We start from the raw sequence: 15,903 nt of genomic DNA, 5'->3' as shown, positions 1-15,903 counted from the left end.
GGGGTGCTCACCTCCTGCCTTTCATCCCTACCATTGCTCTCAGAGAGAGGCACTCACTTAGACCTGGTGATTTCCTCTTGCCCCATCCAAGCCTGCACTAAATAGGCCAGCAAAGTCTGTACATTCCCATTTATAGCTGCAGACCTCCCAGAGCCCAAAAGTATTCAAAACAGCACGCAGGCTGTTTCACTTCAGCTCAACTCCCTTCACTCATCATGCAGGTGCCTCTCCTGCAGAGGAGACTTTCTTCTTGCCCAAAACAAAGTAAAGCGCTCTGTCTCCAAGAGCTGCCTTCACTGCATTTCTCCCCCTGCCATGCACACACTGTTACGCTCTTATGAAGAGTTGTGCAGACAGGGGAGTGCTATGACCATGGGTCACTAAGAGCCGTGGAAAGAGGAAGGAAGCATTTTCTTTTTGCTATCCTTTAGTGATAATGAGAGACATGAGTAGATACACATCCATTGAACCGGGAATCCCAGGGGATGAGCAGCAAGCAAAAGGCTGCACCACCACCGCTGCCTTATAGTCTTCTGCATGCACAGGGCTTTGCTGATGTTCAGGCAGCTCATGAAGAACTGTAATCACTCTGATTTCCTGAGGAGGACTCAACTCTGGATATCACACGACTGTTGCTGGATGTTGTGCAACTACTGTTGGTTATCAAACAACTACTATTTGGATATGGAAGAAGTGCCGTTGGATATGGTGCAACTACTGTTGGATATCAATCATCTGCTTCTGGGAGTTCACATGGATTCTGGTGGGACAAGCAAGGGCAAGCATTGATCAGGGAGGGAATGATAGAAAAGGAAAAGAGGAATGCATGGGCATGGTCCTATTTTGGTGTGTCTGGCTTTCCATTTCTGTCTCCAGATCCTTCCTCCTAAGCAGGGAGGACTCATGATGCCTCATGAAACAATGCCACATGCTTGTGAAAAATATGAATGATTTATTTGTCTGTGCATGGAGGTGTGTAGGGAAGTTTCTTCACTGCAGAGCTGCTGGACTGTGAGTACTTAGTTGCTGTTAATTCCTTGGAGAATGTGTTGATCAGATGCACAGTGCCTAAAACTCGCTGGCTTGGTGCCCTATCCACTAGAAAGTCTTGTTTCGGGAGAACAGTATTTGGTGCTTCAGAGTAGTATAGCGTGGGCATAGGCATAATCAATTGCCAGAGGAAAGTTCCTGCCTTGCAGCCTAGGAGTCCTTAAGACATGGGGAAAAAGTTCAACACTCCTCACAGGTCAGTGTTGTTTTTTGGTTTTGCCTATGGCAGAAAAAAAAAGTAGGAAATATTTATTTCTGATTTTCTGAAGAGAGAACTGTGTGTCTTCAGCCTCCACCAAACACAGATACGCTTCTGTAGATCCTGCAAAGCTCATGTCCAGAGGCAGCAAGTTCCCTGGGCAATCATGGAGTGCAAACGAACGTTCCTGATGAAAAGGATCAGAGATTGCACCAGATGATCTGCAAAGCCTCCAGCTCCCTTCATGCCGGCCAGCAAAGCTCCTCGAGAGCAAAAAATGATGATTATTTGCTGTATTTGATTCCAGCAGGATGTGAGAGACTGAGAAAGGGCTGGTGAGCTCAGTGCTGCGCTCACCAACACACACACACGGCAGGATCTGAACAGGGTGCTTAAATCTGAGCCCCGCACTCCTGTGGTCTCCTTGTCGGTTGCATGTATTCCTCATCCTGGCTCTTCTCCAGACCTGGCTCTGCTGGGAGGGGCAGCTTTCCTCAGTCCCCCATTGCAGGATCTGAGCCCTGGGAGCCTGCAGGGCTGGGAGCTGCTGCCTGCTCCCAATCTGCTGCCATACTGCGCTCCAGCCCAGCTCCCTCTTGGCAGAGCTCCTCCTGCACAGGGCTCCAGGGCTGCACTGTTTGCTTATCTAGCACCGTGATTTAACACAGACGCAGGAACTCACACACTCTTTCCCAGTCTCCTTCAAATTACTTTATTGCTTCCTGTCAACTAGCCGAGCATATCCTGTTAATATACAATCCCCAACGAACAGTTTTCACAGCATAATCCCCCTTTGTCAGATAACGCAGCTCACCTCCCAGTGGATGGCCCCATTCTGGGCATCTTGGGATGCAGGATCCTGGGAGCAGACAGGTATTTTTCAGTGAAGCAAACCTGCTCTTGTCATTATGTTTAAAGCACCAGGCTCCCTGGAGGTGCCCAAGAAACATAAAGATGTGGCTCTGAGGGGCATGGTTAGTGGGCATGGTGGGATGGGTTGGGACTGGACTTGGTGATCTTGGAGGTCTTTTCCAACCTTAATGATTGTATGAGTGGGCATGGAGGGGATGGGTTTATGGTTGGATGGGATGATCTTGGAGGTTTTTTCCAGCCTTACCGATTCTCCCATCCCTGGAAGTGTTCAAGGCCAGGTTGGATGGGGCCCTGGGCAGCCTGGTCTAGTATTAAATGTGGAGGTTGGTGGCCCTGCATGTGGCAGGGGGTTGGAGATTCATGATCCTTGAGGTCCCTTCCAACCTGGGTCATTCTGTGATTCTGTGATTCTGTTATTCTGTGCTTCTGTGATTCCATACATTGCTGCAGCCCTTATGGGGGGGTCTGCATGGTATCCTACCATTGTCCTACCATGTGCCCTAGGGACTATGGAGCTCCCAGTAATGTCCAGCCAGCAGGACATCTGCCAAAAGTGGTTGTTTTGAAGGGATATGTTGTATCTATCCTCCTCTATCTCAAATCTTCCATCCACCACGCTTGGATCTCGTGCTGACATCCTTGTGTCCAGATATTGTATTTGCAGGATGTTGACACTGCCTTGTCTTCTTTAACCTCTTTTTGGGCTTTCTCCCTAACCTTGATGTCCAGCTGATGTGCCAGATGAGATCATGTCATTATTTTGTCCACGCTACAAGACTGGAGAAGACCCTTTCAAGGAACACTCCAGTGTTGGAGATTGCTGAGCCTCCACAGTGTCTGCCCCAAACATGCCTCTTGCCATCACACTCCTGCTTTGGCATGAGGAAAAGGAACACATGAAGCCATAAAACACATCTGTAGCATCACATAGAGCCTTATTTTTGTAGCTGTATTTTCCAGGTTTCTCCTTGATCCTGGCCCTGGGACAGTTTATTTCTCTGAAGTTGTTCCTGGAAGCTGGGGACAAAATCGGTGCTGATAGTTGGTTTACTAGCAGCTGGATCTGCCCTGGAGGCAGCCCCACAAAGTGGGGCTCTACATGCTTAACACCTCGTTAGCTGGAACATCTACTTAGAGAGCACAGTTTTGCTTGTCTGAAAAGAAGGAAAATCCTGTTTGACTGAGGAGAAAAACAGATCACTTATCTCAATGACATCTGAACAGCTAGTCCTGGAAATTGACTCCAAATTAAAAACCAGTTGAAAAGAACTATTTGCCCTCCCAGGTAAATCAGGGCTAATTTAGTTCCTCTCTGCTGAGCAATGTGTTGTGTGCAGAGCCGGCCCAACACCCTATATGTCCATGCCCTATGTCTGGAGGACTCTGCTCTGCCTCTTGCTCCATTGCTCCTGCACCCCACCATTGCTCATCTCTTGCAGCCCCAGCCTGGGGCTGCAGCAGCAGCTCTTCCTCTTGGCAACCACAGCCCTCCAGACAGAATGCAAACCATCTCAAGAATAGAAGAAGCAAAGAGTTGTTTTAATTAAAATCAAATTAAAGACCTATCTGATCACAGCCTGGGGATGAGTAATGGGATACAGCAGTCTATGTCTCATGAGCTCAGCTTGAAGCACACAGGGCCAGCAGCCAGTTGGCATGGCCATGCTGGAAGTCCTGTCCATGTCAATGCCATGCTGGTGCCAGGGAGAGTCTGTGGGGCAAACCCACAGCATCTCCTGTGCACCCAGGAAGAGTTTTAATCACAGATAGGAGACAGACTATGGATTGCATGAGTCCAGAGCGACCCATACTGAAGACGTCCCAACTCTTTCTTTGTTCCCATGGATTTCCCAGAGTCTTCCTGGATCCCTGATTCAAGAACTTGTACAGTTTCCATTTGAATCTCTGAGCTTCTTGCATCCACAGCATCCCCTGCAAGGAGCTCCCCTGTCCACCTATCTTTTCTTCATGAACTTCACCCAAGCTTTGTCTGATGGTCTTGGTTCTTGTGAGTTTGTGGTTGTTTTCCCCATGTGCACTGTTCATCCTCTGCCACATCCCTACTTGACCCTATCCCTCTCACTTCTGAGTCTGTTGGGAAGGATGGGTCCCAGCTCAGACCCTGCAGGATCTACTGGTGACCTCCACCACTTACAGCACCCACTGCTTACTCCTACCCTCTGCCACCATCTCTTAGTCAAAAAGACACAGAACATCCATTGTACTTCTTCACTGCTTATTTTCTTCAAATAAACTTTTTGACAAGAGGCTTAATGGAAAGCCTTTGGAAATCCCAGCAGATGAAGTGTGCAGCAACCCACATTCCCAGAGAGGTGGTGGTGCCCCATCCCTGCAGACACCCGAGGTCAGGCTGGAGGGGCTCTGAGCACTGATGGAGCTGTGGGTGTCCCTGCTTACTGCAGGGGGATTGGACCAGATGGCCTCTAAGGGTCCCTTCCAACTCAAACCATTCTGTGATTCCATGACATGTTTGCCCTTTGTAACTACCCCAAGGACTTGTGAAGCAGGACTGTCCTTACAGAAGCCTCATGGTATCTTTCCTAGCAGACAGCATTTAGCCATGTGTCTTTCACTCTGCCTTTATCACAACTTCTGCTTTGTACCTACTCCCCCATGTCTTCCCGGGGCTTCCCATAAAACCTGGTGTCATGTTAGCTTTCCCCAAACCACCTGCTCCTCTCTGGTGCCAGGATAGGGTGGCAGGAGGCTTAACTTGCTGCAGGACAGGGCTTTGTTTCACCCACTGGTGCCGTGGCAGGATGTCAGTGGAAGTAGAGTCACCTGAGTGCTGCCTTGCTGGCAGGTCCTTCGTGCCACCAGGGCATCAGCCCAAAGAGCAGATGGATGGGCTGCTCCACACTCCATCCATCTTTGCTAATTGGGCAGTGTTTCCCCTCAACCCTTGCCAGAACCATCTCCTGCCGGCTCCTGAAAGTAAGTAAGTATTAGCGTGAAGAGCATGTGAATGAATTTGCCAGATCCAGCATCTGTCTCACTTGCAGGACTTCTGTGGTCGATGGCTGTGTGTCCAGGTGGAGGCTGGTGATGAGTGGTACCCCCCAAGGGTCCATCCTGGGAATGTTGCTCTTTAATATCTTTATCAATGATGTAGGTAGGGGGATCGAGAGCATCCTCAGCAGTTTGCTGATGGCACCAAGCTGAGCAGTGCAGTTGACACGGCAGAAGGAAGGGATGCCATCCAGAGGGACCTGGATGGGCTCGAGTAGTGGATGCACTTGACCCAAATAAAGTTCAGCAAAGCCAAGTGTGGGGTGCTGTGCACAGATCGAGGCAATCCCAGGTATGGGTACAGAGTGGAGAACTCACTGAGAGCAGTGCTGCAGAGAAGGACTTGGTTGGATGTTCTGCTGGATGAGGAGTTTGCCATGAACCAGCAGTGTGTGCTTGTAGCTGGCAGGCCAGCTGTGCGTGCCCCATCCCTGGAGGTGCCCAAGGCCATGGATGGGGCCCAGGGCAGTCTGCTCTAGTGGGGGGCACCCAGCCCATAGCAAGGGGTTGGAACTGGGTCAGCTTTTAAGGTCCCTTCCAATCCAAGCCGTGCCTTGATTCTATGATGGCTTGCTTCAACTCAGTCATATTTTAGCCAAAAAAAGAGTGGAAATTCCCACAGCCAAAGAGACAATGAGATATGCCTGCTGTACAGCATGTGGCATTGCTCCTGCTCACTCCTGACCTTTTGTCTGCAGACCTTGGACGGCTTTTGTCTGCACGCCGCGCGCACCTTGCTCCATGTCCTCGCATCTCCCTTCGCGTGCTCCTCTTCAGAACAACCCAGACATGCTGTTTCCTTTTCATCCTCCGTCGTGAAAGAAGATGTGGTTCCTCCTTCAGCTCCTGCCCTCTCACAATAATCACCTCTTAGCAGAAAAGAGCCATTTCACAACACGCCGTTGTCTTTGATCCTATGTTTGCTTTCTCGTCAATATACACTATCTCAGGGTCTTGCTCATGAGTGCCCTGAACATAAGACATACTATTACATTTTTTCATAGAGTTCATAAGCATTTGCAAAACTCCTGCTTTTAACACCAGCAATGACAAAAAACAGGTCGTTTTCTCCCCAGTTTCCCATTAAATGTCATTTCAGCATTTTCAATTTCGAGGGTGCCACCCTGTAATTTCACAGTATTAACCAGAGACCTGAGTTTGACTTTTCAGCTCTTCTGCCTTCCTTTGAGCAACTTTAAAACTATTTTCCAAAAGATTTCTGGGCTGTGGATGCCCTGCAAGAGTTACATCCTTCTCTTTTATGCATCTCTAAAAAGATGCCTTTATAAGATTCTCCTCCTTTATATAAACTTTTCAGGGGGGGAAGGTTTGACATATTTGCAGCCCCGAAGGAGATGACTTTACAACCTTTATCTTTCCAAATGTTCCTTTGTCAACAGCGAGCATGCAGCCATGATCAGGTAATTTCTGCAGGATCTCATATAAGGTTGACTTGGCTCTGCCTGTCACTGTAATTTGGTGTCAAATTAGCTGTTGAGCAAAATACCCAAAGTTTCCTACCCGATTCCAGCTTTCTAAATCTGTTTTAAATGCTTCAAAAGTGCCTCTTCTCTTTAATTTGTTCCCATGGATACCATTCAGAAGTTCCATTCATTTTAGGCGTGCAACCCTCTTCAAATCTTTATCACAATCTACCAGTTGACTTCTGCTTCCTAAATTAACCGAAGGCTCTAAAATCTAAGGCAACAGCAACAGAAACCAAGGTACCTTTTGCTCATTGCTCTCTGCAGCCACACTTTTCCCTCTGCAGAGATGAAATCCCACGGCTCTGTGCATCCCTGGGGTGCCGGTGCAGGATGATGCTCAGGTCACCCATGCCATCCTCTTGCCTTCCTCCCTTCTGCTTCTCCTCATCAGCTCCACTTCTGGTCCCAGGTAGCATCAAAACTCACAGCGTGCACGTATCATTTAACAGCAGAGCTCAGAAATGCCGAAGGAGCGCTGAAGGGAGCTGCTTCCTCCGTTAGGACCCCACAACAAGCCAAACGGGTTGAGCAAGAACAGCTTCCAGTGTCACATTTCAGCACAAGGCACCCAACTCCAGCTATCTGCGCCGAGCTCGCTCACAGCCTTGTCTTGCTTGAGCTCTGCCAGAAGCCCCCAGTGGGGTGGGGACCCACAGTGCTCTGCTTGGATGGGGCTGGAGCCCCCCCGATCCCCTAAATGTACTCTGGGAGCAGGGCTGGAAGGGAGCACCCTGCTTAATGTGCCCTTACCATACAGGTCAGTGGATGGGTCAGGGCAGCCCTGGTAGCCTGGGGCATCCTTGCTGCTCACCTTCATGTGACAGGGCTGGGTTCTGTGCCAGGCTGCAGAGCATTTGGGGTGGCGTGGGGGGGAGGGGGAGGCAAGGGAGGACTGTGGGCATGGCTTGGGGTTGGACTGGATGATGTTAGTGGTCTTTTCCAATTTTAATGATTATGTGATTCTAAGACAGAAGGGTCCATTCTTGGGATCAGGCTGTGATCACATAGATGGACTCTCTGTGGTCGTGCAGCCTTCACTGAGTGCTATTAGGAACAGCTCCTGCATCCCTGATTGGGAACACAGAGCAGGTGCAAAGCAGTGGCTGCTCGCCTTTGGGCAGCGCTGCTTCAGACCATTTATCATTCAGATAGGGAAAAAAGGGTTAAACACAGCCTGCCCCCCCCCCCAGCCAGCGGTGCCTTTGGTTATCTGCAGCATGGCTGCAGGGCTACATGGTGCCTGTACATGTTCGAGGATCAAGAGTTAAGTGTTTGAATGATAAGTGATATCTTAAAAACATAAGTTTAGCAATGAGCCTTTGCCGACAATACTGTACTATTAGTTAATAGGCAGAATTAACTCACTGGCCTGGGGCCAAGCCCATCACAGCCAGAGCCAGAACAGCTGAAGCTGCTTTTCACTTGGGTTTTGCTTTTATGGGATTTGCTGCTGCAGGGAGACTCCAATTTCTGTACAAATATGCTGGCATTTCCCTCCTCCCAACCTGCCCCTGGAAGCTGCACGGAGCCCGAGGGATTCAGCCAGGAGCTGAGAGCTTTCCTGCTGCACACAGGGACGTCAGTGAGGTGCCGGTTCCCCACAGGGCGTCTCTCTGCCGGCGCCCATCAGGTGCCTGCAGGCAGATTTATGGCTCTAGGTGCCACCGGGGTAACCCGTTCCCCACCCCAATTTAATGTCCCGTTCTCTCTTTGGGACACGGCTTGGTGGACACGGTAGGGATGGGCTGCACCATCCCGAGGTCTTTTCCAACCTTAACGATCCTATGAGTATTTTGCTTGAAGTAGCTCCGGATCCTGGAGATCCAGCTCAAATCGCAGTGTGTAGGTGGTGCTGGCGATGCTCATCCTGCCCAGTGGGGAAGAGGTGGCCTCAGCCCTCCCCTCTGCATCTCCCTCCCTCCTGCTGCACCTTTTTAACCCCAGAGACTGACACAGAGCCACCTCCTCCAGGTGCGATGAGCCAAAGGCTTCATGTGCAAATACAACCTGTTCTTCCTGCACCAGGAACTGTAAATGCTGCATGCAATGAGTCACCATCAAACCCGCTTTAATGTCCTCTAGATGCCATCTCTTGTGGCTCTTGCCTGCCTGGGAACCATCTTTTGATAGGAAGCTAACACGTGCAATTGAAGTGGTGGCTGCCCCATTTCTGTAACCCCGGTGCTGCTGCTTTTCCCAGGCACGATTTTCTCTCTGCGGCAGCATTTCAGCTGAGCCACGGATGCAGCAGTCAGGGTAGAACCAACGGACCTCGCTCCTAAGTTCTCCTCAGTTCCAAGTGACACCTGATGGCAGCAAGGAGAGCATCAGCTCCTGTGGTCTGTGACCGTCCTTTAGGGAGGCACTAAAATAGGTTTGGGGTGGAATAAAAGAACATCATGGGAAGTCTGACAACACCATGAGATGGTATTGGGTGGCTTTCACTTGTCCAGTCTGGGCTGCTGAGCCCCTGTGGGATGCAGGACAGGGGCTGAGGGCTGGTGGGACACTGATCCACCCAAAGCCCTTTCTAGGGGCAGAGCGAGGACACGAGGTGGGAGCAGTGCTCACAGTTCACGAGTGCTTCTGAATAGCATCTTCAGGGACAAACTCATCTCCAAAGGAGAACATATGAGCTTCAGAATCACTGCTGCAGCCAGACAATAAATCTGTGCGGTCTACTCACCAGCAGCGACAGCTTTGGGGATGCTCTGGAGCTATAGGAGCTCCCAGAGGGGATCAGAGCTTACAGTTGGCCACACTGAGTTAGGAAACTCGTCTGGTTTTGGCCAACGTCATCAGGGAGCCTTGACCTTCCCCCAAACACAAAATGAGTTTGCTTGCATGGGATAGGGGCACTCCAGATGTCCAAGCTGCTGGTGCAGCAGGGTGATGAGGAAGAGCACGGTAAGACAAACCCGTGCCTTCCATGCCTCCTGGTGGGTAGACTGGGATCCCGGGCTCATGGGGAATTACGAGTATTGGGTGTTATGATGGAGAGAAGGAGCTGGGTCTCAGAGTGGGGAATTCCACTTGACCCCATCTTGTCCGAAGGGGAATTGTAAGTAATTCCTCTAAGTTGGAAATGAAGGAATTCCTGCTCCCAGCTCACCAGCATCGGTAACCCCAGAGGGTCCGTGGCTCAGAGCCGAGCTGAGCCTCCGACCACCAACTCCTGTTGTCCCTCTGCGGGCATCGGCCGGATCTCTTTGTGCCCCCCCAAGGGACGCTCCACACCGGCCGCGTTTTCTGGGCCCGTGGACGCTTTGGGGCGAGGATCGGGCAGGCACAGCCCCGGCTAGGGGTGATGCCGAGCACGGGGACGCCCCAAGCTCGGGACGGCGCTGAGCTCGGAGGAGCCCAACCGCAGCGGGGCGGAGGCCGACGGGTCCGTGCCGCCCCCGACAGAGCAGCGGGGCGGTGGGAAGGGCGGAGGCGGGGGCATCCCTCCGGCCCTCCGGGAGCTCCCCCCCTCTTTTCTCCACCCCCCCTCCGGCTTTCGCAGCGCTCACTCAACCCCGAGAGGAAGATTTGGGCTGAAATCACGGCTTTCTCTGGATGATCGACAGCTCCGGGAGAAACCATCGTTCGGCGCAGGGGGAGCCGCCTCCCTCCTCGCCCCCCTCCGCCGGCCCCGCACCTCCGCCGCTCCCCACCGCCCCCCGCGCCGCCGCCGCTCCCCGCTCCTCCGCCCTCCGCCCGCCGCCCCCTCCGGCAGCGCGGCGCCCCCGGGGCGGGGAGGGCGGCGCGGGGCGCTCCCCCGCGCGGCGGCGGCGGTGGCTCGGCCCGGTCGGGGCGGCGGGGCCGGCGGTGCGCTCCGTGCCCGCGGCCGTGCCCGCGCCGGCGGCGGCCCCAGCCCCAGCGAGGGGCTCGGCTCTGCGCTCCGCCGCCTCCATGGAGCTCCGCCGCCGTCTCTGATGCCCGGCCCGGAGCGCACCATGGGGCCGTTGTGGTTCTGCTGTTTGCCCCTCGCCCTCTTGCCTCTTCTCGCCGCCGTGGAAGGTAAGGAAGGGGCCTTTCCGGGGCAGAACCCCTCTTTATTATGATGATCGTTATTATTTTGCTAATTTTTTTTTTCTCCTTCTTTTCTTTCTCTCGTTTATTATTATTTATTTAATTAATCGAGGGGTGGCCCTCGGCCCTCCCCCTCCCTCCACGCCGCACCCCTTCCTGGGGGTGTGGGGTGTGGGGGGGAGGGGGGAAAGAAGGAGGGAAGGCGAAGTTTTGGGGAAGTGCTGCCCCAGGTGGAGCTTTTTCCCCCAACCCCGGCCCTTCCCTTCCCTCCGCCATCCCCGTACCGAGGTGGGCATCTCCCACCTCGCCTCCCGTAGGGAACCGCCGAGCCCCTCTCCCGGGGATGCTGGGGAGAGGCTTTGGGGTCTCCCTGAGCGAGGCCAAATGCATCCTCCAACCTCTTCCCCGTAGGGTTCCCCCAGGGCTGAGACAAAGCAGAGGCAGCGGCAGGTGGGTGCGTGGCTGAGGGATGGGTGTGCGGCCGAGGGCTGGATTCCCATTAAGGGCTGGCTGCATGGCTGGGAGCCCCATGCCAGATTCCCGTTTTGGGGTCCCAACGCATCGCATCCCAGCCACGCCTGCGGTGCCGTGGAAGTTGGGGGGCTCGGTGGGGCTGAGCTTTGCTGCTGCGTTGGGTGTGGAGGTGGTGGGAGACGTCCGGACGGTGTTTGTCTGGAGCAGTGGATGAGGCACCATTTATTAAGTTGGAGTTTTGGGAGATGACTCATGGGTTGGCCGGCTATACATCGTGATATTTACAATATGGGAGCTTGGCATAAATAGGACTATTTACGTTGCAGCGGAGAGCGCTAGCCAGCTATGCTATTCAAATGAGCATGGTATGGTTTTAATTAGGGGTTGGGGGGGGGTGGGGGGTGATGAGTGTGTTTGTGGGAGCACATGTCCAAGTGGGACGTGTGGCCTAAGCTGCCCGCAGCAGCCACGTTCACAGCTGCGTTCATGCTCAGAGCCCTCGGCTACACTGGGGATGGGGGGACCCATCCTGGGATGGGGGCTGGAAGCCTCCTGTAGGGATGTGGGACCCCATCAGGAGGTGTTGGGTGGTATGGGGCCGTCCTTTGCTTGGAAACTAGAGGAACGGATTGACCTTCCCATCACCGTGGCTGCAGGGCTGGGTGTGCTGATGCTTGTTCTGAGGGATGGGGAAGGGATGGCTGTGGATGGGGGAGGTCACCGAGGTGCTGGATGTGAAATGTGCTCCCAGCAGTGGGGATGCTGTGGGGTGAGAGCTGAAGGTCTGGTGGCCGTCCCCATCCGGGGTTTGAGTTCCTCACAGGAGGTTCGTTATGCTGCGTCCTTCTGTGGTGTTACGCACGTCTTGGGGCTGTGCGAGCCGTGCCCTGGCCTTCCTCTGCTTCTGCAGAGCCGATGCGGCAGGAGAGCGTGGGCTGAGCTCTCTGGGTGCCCCTCTGCTCCATCCTTCCCTTTGGGAGCTGCCATTTCAGGCACAGCGTCCGTCTGCTTCTCCTGATGCACCCCGTTGGTGTGGGCAGTGATTCCAACAATGGGCGATGACCGAGGGCATGGCGGCTGCAGCCACCTCCTGCGGTGGCAGTGTCACTGTCGCTACCTCTGGCACATTCCCCACCATGTCCATGGCCAACGTGGGGAGAGTAGAGCTCATCCAGCTCCAATCTGGTGATTTGCTCAGGGAACGTTCCTCCTGAGCCCTGTTTTCAGCTCTGCTCCAGAGCTTTGCCGTAATGCTGGTAATTTCACTTGTCTCCTCTGTGCCTCAGTTTGCCTAATTACAAGGCGTAAAGTAATACAAGCGTCCCTCCCAAGGGAGCTGCGAGGTTTTGTTAATGAACATGACAAAGTGCTTTGGGATCCGTGGTTGAAAGCGCAGTGAGAAGGCAGCCTTAGTCAGTGCGCGTGTGTGCGCGGTGTTTATTTATCTACATGCTTTATATTTCTTTGTGCACTATAGATTCTCATGCATTTAGCAAACCTTAATTAGAAACAAAGCCGATAGGGAAGGAAATATAAACAGGAGTGTGCATGGAAATTGGAAGTTGATTACTCTATGGCCGGCTGAATGCGTGTCCTGGGCTCGGGAGGAGCGGCTGTTGGGGTAAAAACATCTCTGCTGAAAGGAAATGTGAAAGGAACGTGAGACATAAATCAATATGGAAAACGGGGAGGTGGATGACAACGTACATAAAGCAGAGGGTAAGAGTTGCATGCAGTTGTTCAGTCTGTTGCAAGGTATCTATCTGTGGCTGGGAAAGTTCAGGCTTATGGAAGGGAAGTTTTTGTGTGTGTGTGTGTGTGTGTGTTTTTTTTTTCTTTAAGAAAGAAATTCAAGAACAAAGGAGTGCTGGAAGGGTCTGGATCCCACACCACACCATTGGTAACAGTGCTGCTATCGCTGACGGCCCTCTTTGTGCTGCTGCTTGCATGTGCTGCTTGCGTGGCACGGCGTGTCTGGAGCAGGGATGCTTCCAAGGTATTTGGGGGGGCGGGGGAAGATGAGGATGGGAGCTGTGCGTTTTAAAATCACACGCCAGGAGAAAAAAATGAAGGCACTCTTCACCCCCTCTTTGGAGTTAACTTTTCGTAAACCTTGCAGTGCTGGCAAGTTTCCCGAGGGCTGGAGGAAAGCCAACTCCGTGCCAAAAAATGTGGAAGGAGAAATGAGATGGCCCTCCTATCTGTGAGAGCATGGGGCTGTGGGCTCCAAAGCATGGGGTGTGGGGCAGACAGGGGTCCTATTGCTGCTGCAAGCTGGAGGCAGGAGCTGCTTGTTCGTGCGTAGTTGTCATGGAGTGTAATGTATATAAGACTCATGATGGACTTACTGAGCCGCGTACACGTGCTTGAGATGGGGTATACTGTGTTCTGTGTGTGTGCTACAGCATATTGTAGTGTTCAAGTGCAGTCTCCGCTCTCGTGCCCATGTGGCCCTGGAGTGACCCATTGCAGAGCACTTCCACCACCTCCTCCAGCCCCAGAGGCGGAGGAGCAGTGCCAATTAGCTCAGCCCTTGATTTATCCGGTGCTGAGACCAGGCAGGAAACAAATATTGTAAAACTGCACTGAGGTGTGGAGTGGAGACCTTGATTTTGGATCTGTGATACCTCTCTGTGTGCTCTGCCTTCCCCCAGGGCTCCATTCCCTGGGTTAATTTTTGACGAGGTGAATGCTGCATCGCTGGGGCAGTTGGGAGTAGACTGATACACTGGTGCCCAGTTCAGATATCCACGTAGTAGTTGAGGTTGCAGGGACTCTGCTTCTCCCAGTTGCTCCCAATCCCTGCTGTAATTCCAGATAGGTTGATCCAAGCCCAAGGAGGGGGTGCTAGAGGGAGATGCCTTGGGGACAGGGCTATGAGAAGCCAGCCATGGGGCCATGGCTTGGAGTGGCACAGCTCCAGTGCCACCCGTGTCCTGAGAGCACTTCGGAGAAGGACTTGGGGTGATGCAGGTACAGCAGTGCCCCAGAATGGGGATGTTACTGAGGGGCTATCTGCTATGGCTGGGAGCAGGGGTCTGCTGTGCTGAAGGATCTGCCTGCACTCGTTGTTTGTTTACACATACCTGCAGCAGATGTAAAGAGGGGTGGACACCGGTGTAACTGCAAAACCTGCTGGAGAAGCTGGGTAAATACTGAGTCCAATGCTTTCTGCTTTTGTGTGAGCGCAGCCGCAGCGGTGATAAATGAGTTTGAGTCCACTGCTCCTGCCCTAACATGCACCCACAGCCCGGCCACGCCACGCTGGGCTGAGAGGTGGGTGCTTGTGTGTGAGCCTGGCTGGGAGCAGGCACAAAGTTCCTGTCTTGGGGAAAATCAGGTTTTACTAAAAAGACTCAGTGAGCTCTCATCTTGCTGGAACGCAAGGGTGAAACACGGCTGCCCATTCCCTGCTGCGTGCAACAGGGAGATCCTCGAAGGCAAAAGTTCAGCAGTGAGATAAGGGGGGAAAGATGGGGCCTCCTGTGATAACAGGCTGACGTGTGCAGGACCTGGCACTCGCAGCAGGGATGTGGCTCTTCGGGGATTGCAGAGATACATCCATACCGGGATTTTATATTGCTGTCGTGGGTCTGTGCAGGATGGGAGGTGATTTGTGCCAGGGTGCAGGATCTGGAGCTGAACGTGGAGGTGAGGGAGGACACAAGCATCACACCGTGCTGTCAGCCCCTCTCTGAATTTCAGTGCTTGTGGATGAGGGAGCGGCGTTTGATCTCTGTTACCCCTCCGACCCGAGTCGTGGCACTGATTGCCAAATGTTAAGGGAGATTAAACAGGCTGTGAGGGCAGAAAACACTGCTATAATTGCAGATGGTGCTTGCCTCCATCGAAACCGAATAAATGTCACAAAGGGGCGTTATTCAGAAATTACAGTTTTAGTGACTGTGAATAATTGCAGCTCTTCAGAGAGCCCACGAGAGGAGGATCTCTTGATGTAGTCCCGGACCGGCTCCATGGGAGCAGCTGTGCTGCAGCTCAGTGCCGTCTCCAGGTGGGAAGGAGGAAGGGCTGGTGAGCTCCAGAAGTTCGTGAAGCTTTATTAATTAGGTCTGATAAATTACCTTCTTTTCACTTCAAGCCTCACCTTATTCAGGGGCGGACATTGCGTCCACAAAATCACAGCAGACTGGATGATAACACTGGAGGCGAAAGGATGTTCTTCAGAATGTGGAAGTGATGTCTGAAAGAGGAAAATAGAAAAACATATAAACTGCAGAGTGGTGGATGTGAGCCCATATATGGCAGAGTAAGAGGAGTTTTAAGAATAACTTGTGGGAAAACAAACAAACAAACCCCAAACCAACAGAAAAACAGAATTGGGAAATCAGAGGGGGCGAAGTTAAAAATAATCAGAAAAGAGCACTTGGGGACAGCTTAAATTTTCCCCTTCAAAACAGCAGTGTTTTGGGGATGGGAGGTTTGCAGAGGGACTGCCCCAGTGCTGAAGTGTCGGCAGAGGAGGTCACATTTTATAGAGTAAATGGGAAAAATGGATATTGGGGCCGGAGCAGACAGGGTATGCGTGCTTTAAGGAGAGCTCCCTGGGTGATCTCGGTAGCTCCAGACTAGTAATTTCAGAGCAAGGGCGCTCTTATGGATTAAAATCTGCTTAAAGAAGTGGAAACAAAGAGTCATTTTTCCCAATGGATGGGGGTCAGCGTGAGGCTTGTGCTTTGCAATGTATTTATAAGTATGCGAGAGAGGGGTGGGAACTGTGTGGCAAGAAAGTTTGCAGATTATACAGAATTATTCAGG

At 52.5% G+C, this 15,903-nt stretch overlaps 1 protein-coding gene across 4 annotated transcripts in view; it reads left to right on the top strand.

The window, feature by feature from the left end:
* Positions 1-10,117: 10,117 nt before the first annotated feature.
* The window catches only part of EPHB2 (EPH receptor B2), a 107,866-nt gene continuing 102,080 nt past the window's right edge, over positions 10,118-15,903 (top strand). For 2 of the 4 annotated variants that reach the window (XM_085242637.1, XM_085242636.1), the window contains exon 1: positions 10,118-10,641. In XM_085242637.1, the coding sequence (XP_085098763.1) occupies positions 10,557-10,641 (85 nt within the window). In that variant the 5' untranslated portion in view covers positions 10,118-10,556. The remainder of the gene's footprint in view (positions 10,642-15,903) is intronic. The other 2 variants (XM_085242639.1, XM_085242638.1) reach the window with 1 other exon arrangement.

This window comes from Meleagris gallopavo, chromosome 23 (assembly GCF_905368555.1).
Source record: "Meleagris gallopavo chromosome 23, MGAL_WU_HG_1.1, whole genome shotgun sequence".
Taxonomy (NCBI): Eukaryota; Metazoa; Chordata; class Aves; order Galliformes; family Phasianidae; genus Meleagris; species Meleagris gallopavo.
The sequence above is the reverse complement of the archived record's forward strand: the minus strand, read 5'-3'. Positions and strand labels throughout refer to the sequence as shown.